Source organism: Musca vetustissima, unplaced genomic scaffold, assembly GCF_032173495.1.
Source record: "Musca vetustissima isolate MV318-11 ecotype Yass unplaced genomic scaffold, APGP_CSIRO_Mvet_v1 utg22240, whole genome shotgun sequence".
Classification (NCBI taxonomy): Eukaryota; Metazoa; Arthropoda; class Insecta; order Diptera; family Muscidae; genus Musca; species Musca vetustissima.
This window is the reverse complement of record NW_026886544.1, coordinates 51763-62466: the sequence shown is the minus strand read 5'-3', so window position 1 is coordinate 62466 and position 10704 is coordinate 51763. Positions and strand designations below refer to the sequence as shown.

The following is a 10704-nucleotide window of genomic DNA, read 5'->3' as shown; positions in this document are numbered from 1 at the left end:
TTAATCCGGATTAAGGGCCATTGACCCCGGATTAAGGATCATTGACCCTGGATTAAGGCTTAATCCGGATTAAGGATCATTAAACCCGGATTAAGACTTTATCCGGATGAAGGGTTATTGAACCCGGATTAATGCTTAATACGGATTAAGGGTCATTGACCCCGGATTAAAGCTTAATCCGGATTAAGGATCATTGACCCTGGATTAAGGCTTAATCCGGATTAAAGGTCATTGACCCCGGATTAAGGCTTAATCGGGATTAAGGGTCATTGAACATGGATTAAGGCTTAATCCGGATTAAAGGTCACTGACCCTGGATTAAAGGTTATTGACCCTGGATTAAGGGTAGACAAACGGGAAGAGCTAGAATTCTGGAATTTGGAATGTGGTTCACTGATGGAAAGTTAGAAAGATGTAGATGTTCAATTTTAGAAATTCGTACTTATGTGTATGAAAAGTACTAAATGGTACTGCATTTAGTACTATTTGTATTTAGTTGAGCGTATAGACATGGAATGATTTAGGCAGTATTAAAAAATCGTACTTATGTGTACGAAAAGTACTAAATTTGGTACATGTTGGATTAAGGCGAGGAGATAGAGCTGGAGTCTTGAATTTGAGAATTGATATGACTGTTGGAGTGTAGAATTAAGGTAGTTTAGGAAATTCGTACTTATGAATGCGAAAAGTACTAAATGTTACTAAATTTAGTACAATTTGGATTTTGGGTGAACGGATAGAGTTGAAAACCTCAAATTTGGAATAAAGATTACTGTTGAGGAACTACAGGGAATTTGGGGAATTCGTATTCGTATGTGTACGAGAAGTACTAAATGACTAGATTTGGTACAATTTTGGGTGAACGGAGATACTTGAAACCTAAAATTGTAATAATGGTTACTGTTGAAGAGTATGAAAGTAGAGTACTTATGAATATGAATGGATATGAAAGTATAGTACTTATGTGTACTAAATGGTACTATATTTGGTACAACTTGATTATGTGCAAACGGAGCCAGCCTCCAGAATTTTGGAATTAAAATGACTGTTAAAAGGTAGGTTTGAGGAAGTTTAGGAAACTCGTAATTATTGGGACAAAAAGTACTAAATGTTACCAAATATAATACAATTTAGATTTGAGTGAACGTATTGAGGTGGAAAACTTATATTTGGAATTAAAATTACACGATTGAGGTAGTGTTGGAAATTCGAACTTAAAAATACGAAAAGTAGTAAATGGTACTAAATATGGTACAATTACGATCAATCTGGACGAATAGGGCTGGGATCCTACAATTTTTGATACATGTTACTGTTGGAGAGTAGAATTGAGGAAGTTTTGGAAAATCGCACCTACGTCCACGAAAAGTAATAAATGGTATTAAATTTGGTACAATTTGGATGTTGGTAAAAGGATAGAGCTGGAAGCCATAACTGATGACTTACGATTATTAGTGGAGTGCATGATTGAGGTAGTTTTGGAAAATCGTACTTTTTGCTACGAAAAGTACAAAATTTGGTACTAAAAAGTACTAAATCGCACTATTGTTGGTACAATTTGGATTTGGGTGAACGGATAGAGCAAGGACAAAGAAATTTGGAGTCAGGATCACTGTAGGGATGTAGGATTTGGGTCAGGATTAAGTTTAAGAAATTAATATTTATGGATATTAAATGGTACTAAATTTGGTACAATTTGAATTTTAGGTGAACCAATAGAGTTAGAATCATAAAATTTGAAGTCAGGATCCTTTTTGGGGTGTACTACTGTTTACTAAATTTGGTAAAATTTGAATTGTGGGTGAACCGATAAAGTTGGAATCCTGAAACATGGATTTAGAATCGCTGTGGGGGTGAAGGTTTGGGTTATGTAGGAAGTTTTGGAACTGTGTACTATATTTTGTACAATTTGAATTGTGGGTGAGCCGATAGAGTTGGAATCCTGAAACTTGGATTTAAGATCACTGCGGGGGTGTAGGTTTGGGTTAAGTAGGAGGTTTTGGAAATTCGTACTACTGTGTACTAAATTTGGTACAATTTAAATTGTGGGTGAGTAATAGAGTCGAAATCCTGAAATTTGAATTTAGCATCATTGTGGGGATGTAGGATCGGGGTATGGAGGAGGTTTTGTTGGATGACTGAAAATAATGGAACCAAATTTATTAAAATTTAGATTTGGGTTAACCTTTAGAGCTCGAATTATGAAATTTGATATTAAATGATACTTAAATTTAAATAATGGTGGATATTAATTAATAATTAATGTGTGGATTATTTAGTTTTTCTCACATATGCACTTTTCTATGAAAATAAAGTAATATATTAATACATGTTTTAATATTTCCCACATGTATATGCCCGCTACATATGCTAGTAAATATAAATGTATAAAAGTAATTTGTTTCGGAGTATGAACATCGGGCAAGATAACTCAAAAACTAATAATCCAATCGGTTCCATTTTGCAACGTTTCTCTGGGAGTGTATAGCTCTCGTATGAACTAGGATAAAGCCAATCGGTGAAGATCTTCCTTATTTTTTGACTTGGGTTTTGGTAAAAAATCGGCGATTTTCCAAAAATATTTTTTCAAAGGTCCACCATTTTATTAATTTTAGAGCGAAGTCAATAACACCGTTGGAATTTTCGGATTCCGATGTTCCAGTGAGGAGTTATCATGCCCGCCATGAAAAATACGGACTTTTCTTTAATTACAAAAAACAACAACAAAACAATAACAAACTTTTTTTGTAAATTATTTTTCTTCTCTTTTAAATCTTCAAATATATATGTGCAAAGTTACAAACCTCAAAAAGCATTGGTATTGATTTACCAGTCCATTGAGAATCTTGAAAAATTAAAATCGAGAATGGGGGGGGGGGGTTCCCCTAAGCGACAGGTGGCAGCGAACTAGGAAAATCTTATGAACTAGATAAATTTAATCGTTGAAGATCTTTCCTATTTTCCAGCATGTTTTTGGTAGAAAATAGCCTAGTTCCGCAGCGAAGTCAAGAATCCTAGTTCATACCAGAGCCATATATGTACTCTTTCAAATTGCGCGACTTGGCAGGTAAGTTAAAAATCAACTTGTTGATTACCTGCGATAAATTTTTGTTTATTTCAATCTTGGGTATCAGCGAATGCAGTAATATATGCGTTCATATTTTGCAATATGTATTTTGAAGATCCCAGCTTCATTTTCCAACCGAAAAAAGCTGTAATGTTGCATATCGAATATAATACCTCTTCGAAGACATGTTTTTAATATGGACACATTTTTCGAACTAGTCCCTATGAATAAATCACCGATTGTATTTATAGCTAAACGTACATTGTTGTTGTAGAAAATAAAGAACCATATACCTTCTTCATATTTGTTTGGTCTAATTTCTCTAGTGGAGTGGCTGTAAATATTCATTCCGGATTTTTTAAGGGTGCAAAACATATTTACAGACGTTTTCGGTGTTTGTCATGTTTTTATTAGGTCCCATATAAATAAGGACTCGCCTCATTTTCAATATTATGAAATTTCAGGCCGAATTAATTTTTCCCGCTTATTTTTTGCAACAGGAACTTCTGTCCTGAGGCAACACTCAACAAATTTTTAATTTTTTTACTAACGAATATATTTAATATTAAATCTGAATTGTATAAAGTTTCAAATACTTCAAAAGTATTTTGACTGGTGGTTGAAAAACTCTTTCATTATTAAAGTTAAATAAAATTATGTTCGACAACGAGAGTTTTCCTTTCATTATCACAAATCTGTTAAACCTACAGTAGAACACAATTAATACACAATTAACAGCATATGTTGGAGTGTCTTTAGATTGACTGCTCTGCATTACATCTGGCTTAGAGAAACCACAAATTGTTGTTAATTCTTTGAATTCAATTCAAATGATAATTTCAAATAACCATAAACGATTTTAATCTCCAATCCTTTTTATGGTGCAATCAAAGCACTGAAATCAGTGTTACCCCCACACCAACAACCAGCACACAATTCAATGCATCTGCTTGCCCTGACGTCATCTGCATAAATCGACCTCCTTTGAAAAGAAAAGTAAAATCTATTGAAACGTAAATGAATTTGGGGGCAATGAAATGAAAGCATGGCGATAGAAATCAAAGCATAACAGCAACCCTTTTTCCCTTCATCTATTGAAACACAATGAACTATTTAAATTACAAAAAGACTTTATTATTATTTGTTTTTAAATATAAATTATAAAAAAGGGAAAATCAAAAAAGAAAAAAAAAACGAAAAATAAACTGAATAAATAATCTCTCTTACACCTTCGTCATTAGTTCATCTGGCTAGATGGATGGCTTCACTTATAATGAGTTATTTTTTTTATTTGTTGTGTATTACTTTCTATGGAGTATCGGCAATCTTTTGCTGGATCCAATCCATAAAGTGCTGAGTACTTGTGTAGACACCAGGAATTTCGGGGCGTGCACAACCAATACCATATGACACCACACCAATCAGATAGTAACGAACATTGTTCTGGTAGGGCTAAGGAGGGTGAAGACGAAATAAAATTAATTTTAAATACTTATACCTTTTCTGCGGTTCGTTCTTACCTCTGGTATCATTAGTGGACCACCAGAATCTCCCTGACATGTATCCTTGCCTCCGGACAAAACTCCAGCACACACGACAGCATCATCGAATTGATTTTCGGTAAAGAGACGATTCTGTTTGCGATAACGATCCCGACACACTTCATTGTCATAGATGGGGATTTGTAGCTCTTGCAAAACATTTGCTGATACACCACCCTCCATGGTCTTGCCCCAGCCAACAACAAATGGTGTATGCTTGACATAGGATTTTTGCCTTAGCTGAGGTGTAATAGGCATGCAAATAGGTGAAATGAATTCTGAAAAAAAATATTTAAAAAAAAAGTTGATGACAATAGAGCACACAATAATTTAATAATGATTTTTTTTTAAAGTCCTGAAGAAAGAATGGATTTGTATGTCCTCCACCACATTGTGGTGTGGGTATCGACTTTCTAAGTCGATTTATGCATGTCCGTCTGTATGTCCACGTTAAATTGTAAACAAAGTACAGTCGCATTTATGATCCAAATTGGATGAAATTTGGCTCAGCTCATCTATTTGGTCCAAGGACGAACCCTATTGAAATTGGGAAAAATTGGTTCATATTTAGATATAGCTCCAATATATATTTTCGTACGATTTAATGTTAATGGTGTAACGAAGTCCCAAAATATCTTTCGATTGGCATAGAATTTGGAATAGCGTACTGAATTGAGTTTAGAATGATGTGTGTAAAGTTTCCTCAAAAGTCGGTTCAGATTTAGATATACCTCCCATATATATTTTCTTCCGATTTAAAGTATATGGTGTACCAAAGTCCATACGTATCTTTCGATTTGGACAAAAATTGGCATAGCGTACTGAATTAAGTCTAGAATGATGTGTGTTAAGTTTCCTTAAAATCGGTTCGGATGTAGATATAGCTCCCATATGTCTTTTCTTCCAATTTTATGTAAATTGCACACTTAGGACCCAATGTTTGTCCGATTGACACGAAATTTTGCACAACGAATCATATTGAGATTAGAATGACGACTTTTTTTGAAATACTTATTTTATATTTCGAACGGGTGTCAGATTGATATTAAATTTTGAACAATGCGGCATTCCGAATAGCGGCATTCATAAATTAGATCCATTTTACCCTAACGATTCTAAATCTGACCGCATGAAATGAAATTTAGCATATGTTGCAAAAAGGCATGTGTAGAATACACCCAAAGTGGTGAAGGGTATCATATATATATATATATATATATATCGGCCCAGCCCTTTACTACTTTCCCTACTGGTTTAAAATATTTTTAAAAATCTAAACAAGTCATGGAGTTTTAAAGAGTGTTATTTAGAAAGACCTCGAGAAGGTGTAGATTTTTTAAAGAAAAAAATTAATTTTAATTAAAAATTTAAAGAGCTAAACAAGTCCTGGTCATGAATTGTTTTTTTTTTTTTAAATATTTTAAAGAACCTAAACAGCGCGTAGATATTTTAATTAATATTTTTAAAAAACTTAAATAATGTGTGGATTTAAAAAATATATATTTTTAAGAGCATAAAGAATGCGTGGATTTAAAAAAAGAAATACCTGAAGAAGGCGTAGATTTCAAAAAAAAATATTTTGAATTTCCACAAATATATTTATAAGGACCTAAAGAAGGCTTGGATTGTTTAAAAATTATTTTTAAGGACATAAAGATGTTGTGTATTTTTTAAATATTATTTTTAAGGAGTGTGGATTTTTTGAAAATTATTTTTGACGACTGAAACAAGGCCTGGATTTTTTAAAGAATATTTTTTAGATAACTGACGAGGGCGTGGATTATTTAAAGAATGTTTTTAGGGACCTGATCGATATTCCAAAAAATGTTTTTAGAAGCCTAAACATGATGTTTATATTTAAATAAATAATATTTTTATTTTAAACTTGGCATGGATATATTAAAAAAATATTTTGTCGTGTTTTTTTTTAATAAATAAACAATTAGTGGATATTAAAACAATATTTTTTAGGGACCGGAAGAAGGCGAAACACATTTTTGACGAAAAAAATATTTTATAGGTCCATGTTTTAACATAGCATCCATATACAGGTCTCACCCCAGTTTCGTTATTTTGAAAGTATACGAGGCATTCTCCAATGAAGTATCAGTAATTTGGCATTCTAGGTTCACAAAGTTTGAAATTTGTATAGTTTTTGAAAAATGAGAAACAAATTATGTGCCTGAAATTTTTGATATCTACATAATTATTTGTATCCCTCCCACAAAAATTCAATTTTTAAAATTCCTAAACCTCGAAAATTTTGAAATAAGTAGCGTTCATGTATCAGGATAAATGTATAATAACTATATTATAGGCTGGGGGTATATTTCTAAGCAATGCTGACTTATAATTTTTAATTAGAACTTCTCTAGTGTAAGACTTTCATGTCAAATTGAAAAATTGTATGTTATGATTGGCACCATCTTTATCATACTAGCAACATAATTAGTAGTAATGGAAATAAATTTATTTTAAATGGTGAATTTTGGTAAATATTAGAGATTTTTGAAAATGGCATAATTTCAGTCTTGTTATCAATTTTTATTCTAGTTAAGTAGAAGAATGTAGCCTGTTCTAGGTGACGGGACTGCCATCTATTTTTGCCTAAGCCCAGCGACTCCTTAAATATCGTGCAGTGGTTGTGGTCATTGCTTATTTAGTTATTTTAGTGATGCCATTGTTGGCTGCCGTTACAACCTGCCATTCATATTTGTACAACGCTCATGTTTTGATTTGTGCTTATTAGAATGCTTTTTTAAAAATTAAAAAAAAAAAACAATAGCTTTAAAATCAATTTCCTACCCGCTGGAATTCGAATCCCGGGCGCATTGGTTTGAAGTCTGACTTACTATCCACTGCACACTAGTTAATATAGTAATTAATATTTATGAAGAGCGTTGTATACTTTTAGGAGCCAAATATGTCTCTCATATTCTTCTATTTTCAAAAAGTTCGTTTTTGAATTTTTGTTTATTTTATTTGTTTATTTCTAAAGTCAAAATGTAAAATGTTTCAACAATTGTAATGAGAGCCTCCTATATTTCAGTTTTTGGTAATATATTGGTTGTGTTAATAGAGGTATTAATTACAGTGCATTTGAAGATTTAAAATAGAAGAAAAATAATTTACAACATTTTGTTGTTGGTGTTTTCTTGTGATTAAAGAAAAGTCCTTATTTTTGACGGCGGACACGAGAACTCCTCACAAGAACATCGAAATCCGAAAATTCCAATGGCATTAGAAATAGTACATATCTGGCTGTCGTATGAACTAGGATTATTGACTTCGCACAAAATGTAAAAAAACTGGCTAAACTATGAAATAATTTTCTTGGAAAATCGCTTATATTTGACCACGAAATAAGTTAAAAAATAAGGAAGATCTTGACCGATTGGATATATCCTAGTTCACACGATAGCTATACAGTCACAGAGAAACGTGGAACGATTGGATTAGTAGTTGATTATGGACGACACATTCATAAAAAAAACTGAAAAATTCACAAGTTATACTCTTTTCAATACATAGATGAATCAAAAATATGCCTTCACTTGATGCTATACAGTAAAATATTTAAATCGCTTCACGAGTTGTTGAGATTTTCATTTGAAATTGTTATTGAGACTTTCTTGTAAAAAAGAACCTAAGGAATAATTAAAAAATTTTTTCGACAATAAATTTTTTTGTTGATATTGGACTTTTATTTTTCTGAAAGAAGGTTTGATTTTTGTTGTCATGGATTTAGCGACGTCAAATTTCGAGATATCCTATACTTCAGTTTTGTTAAATCTGTGCAGAGAAAATAGTTCTATTGTCACGGGTAAAAATTCGGGCTACAAAGGGTTAAAATAGTTCGCTTTCGGCGGTCAGTTATTTCTAAATTCGAATATTCAAACCACGAGTTAGGACTGATATTATTTCAGTTCGGAAGGATTTGAAATATAATAATGATCACTGTAATTAGCAATATTTTTACATAACTTACCTGTAAATTCGACATTGCGTTCCAAATACAAAATGGCAAGATCACTGTGGCCATTACGGGAATTATAATCAGGATGTCTTTCACTCTGTTATGGATATAAGAAAAATATTCAAAATAAAAATGGAATCACATTTATAATACTTTCAGTTAACTTACCCTAACAACATTAATGTCAACATGACGAGCTTCGGTGTCTGTGGTCAAATCATGTTCACCCAAACGAACAAATTTCCTGTAAATAAATTTTAATATTTTCGATCATTCGATTCCCGTAATGAAAATCTCTAACACATTTAACTTACAAATCTCTTCGCAAACAATGAGCGGCAGTCACTACGTGACGAGCTGTCACCAACGCTCCACCACATTTAAATGGCGAGGGTGATAGCTGATCATCGTAACCGATTAAAGCAATCCATGGCCATGCACCCTTCTTGCTCACCTCACCGCCAACAATTTTCTTGTACGAATTACTTGTGTAACCACATCCCTCTTCAACTGTGGGCAATCTCCGTGGTATCACATCATTCTTGTTATCCACAATGGGGCTAGAGGTAACGGGCTGCGAAGTCGCCTGAGGACAACAAACCACAGTATTGGCACCACCACAAATTGTATTCGAAACACGAAGATAATTGGCGAAAATCGGATCTGTCTGTTTGATTTGCAATTCTTGGATCAATGATGGGCAATTGATTAAAACGATGCATGTACCCTCACGTCCATCGGGTCCGCGGCAAGATGTGGCTTTATTATCGATGACGGGATTAGACGGTGCTATGGTAGGGGCTGGTGTGGGTGCTGGAGTAGGTGGTGGTGTTGGGCGTATTATGGGTGCCTGTGTTATTGTAGGATTTAGGAAGGGATTTGTCGGATTGATATTTGGTCTTTGCGTGGGGAAAAAGGGATTTGAAGGTGCCTGAGTTACTGGTCTTGACGTTTGACGATTGGGTCTTGTGGTTGGTTGTGGCTGTGGTGATGTTATTGGATTTGTACAACATACCTGGAAGGAAAAAAAATATTTATCAATATAAAAATAATGAACGAAAAATAATGTGAACATACCACAGGATCGCCATTAATATTCCTTGTTCCGCAAGCTCTCTGCGACTGTATGACATATTGTTGAGCTTGTCGTTGATTTGTGGTTTGAAAAACATTTACTATCTGCGGACAAAAACTGAGGGCAACACACTGTCCATAGTAGTTTTCTGGTGTGACACAATATTGAGAATTCACTGAAAGTAAAAAAGGGGTATAATGATTAAAAAGGGTATAAAAACAGAAAATTTCGTTATTTTGGGGTTATTTTGGTTTTCAACTGAAAAGGCTGCAATTTGTCGGTCCAGGAAACTTAGTGATGTAATTTGGTATTACATTTTTTAAGAATATAATTTTCTCCAAATAAAGATCACGATGGAAAGTTTGGCCGGGTCAAGCCTAACCGCGTTTTAATTTGTGTTTTCCTCTTTTGCTGTGGATTGTCACGAAGAGATTCAAAAGACGTTAATAAAATCGACACAGGTATTCGAAGACAAGCCAAATTCAAGGAAGAAGCACTTGGAAACAAATGGTTCCCTGTTTTTACGAAAAAAACGGGTCATGTGGCGACCAACATAGCATCGTACAACCATGTTGGTAGGATTCATCAGTAGGAGTGGAGGAATTGCTTTGATGAGACGACCAACATAGCATCGTATAACCATGTTGGTAGGATTCATCAGTAGGAATGGGTAATTTGCTTCGATAATGAACATAAGGTTTTTTATTATTATGCCAGAATTATGTGTAGTAACCCTCTTATTGTATACCGTTTTCTATAGTAATAATTTATCTTGCATAGCTTCACCCATTTAGGAAGCTTGTAAATATGATTCAATTTATTTTTTTTTCAATTTTGTCCTACCTTCGTTAATATTAAATGTACGACGTTAGCAATATACCAATAAAATTTCATTAAGGCTGCATTTTTTCAACTTTTCCAAAAAATCTTAACACTTCTTTGTTAATTTTAGTTCAAATCGTATCTATTTCAAATGAAATGACTCACTATCTAAACATAATAACTAACTTTCAATTCGTTAAATATATATGTTTAATGAATCATA

General features: G+C 33.3%; 1 protein-coding gene across 1 annotated transcript; it reads right to left on the bottom strand.

The window, feature by feature from the left end:
* Positions 1–4375: 4375 nt before the first annotated feature.
* On the bottom strand, positions 4376–10302 carry LOC133334046 (venom serine protease Bi-VSP-like). The gene is made up of 7 exons (XM_061542344.1): positions 10185–10302; positions 9662–9834; positions 8899–9599; positions 8753–8828; positions 8597–8681; positions 4588–4886; positions 4376–4519 (listed from the first exon to the last, which is right to left on the bottom strand). The coding sequence occupies exons 1-7, from the start codon at positions 10300–10302 to the stop codon at positions 4376–4378; spliced, it is 1596 nt and encodes a 531-aa protein (XP_061398328.1).
* Positions 10303–10704: the final 402 nt, after the last annotated feature.

Bases quoted from the DNA above. Each gene is read 5' to 3' on its own strand.
- LOC133334046 (XM_061542344.1), bottom strand. From the start codon at position 10,302: ATGGTTATACGATGCTATGTTGGTCGTCTCATCAAAGCAATTCCTCCA. The intron at 8,829-8,898 runs GTAAGTTAAATG...ATTTATTTACAG, and splicing joins CATTGTTTGCGAAGAGATTT to GAAATTTGTTCGTTTGGGTG. The intron at 4,520-4,587 runs GTAAGAACGAAC...CACCCTCCTTAG, and splicing joins GTCCACTAATGATACCAGAG to CCCTACCAGAACAATGTTCG.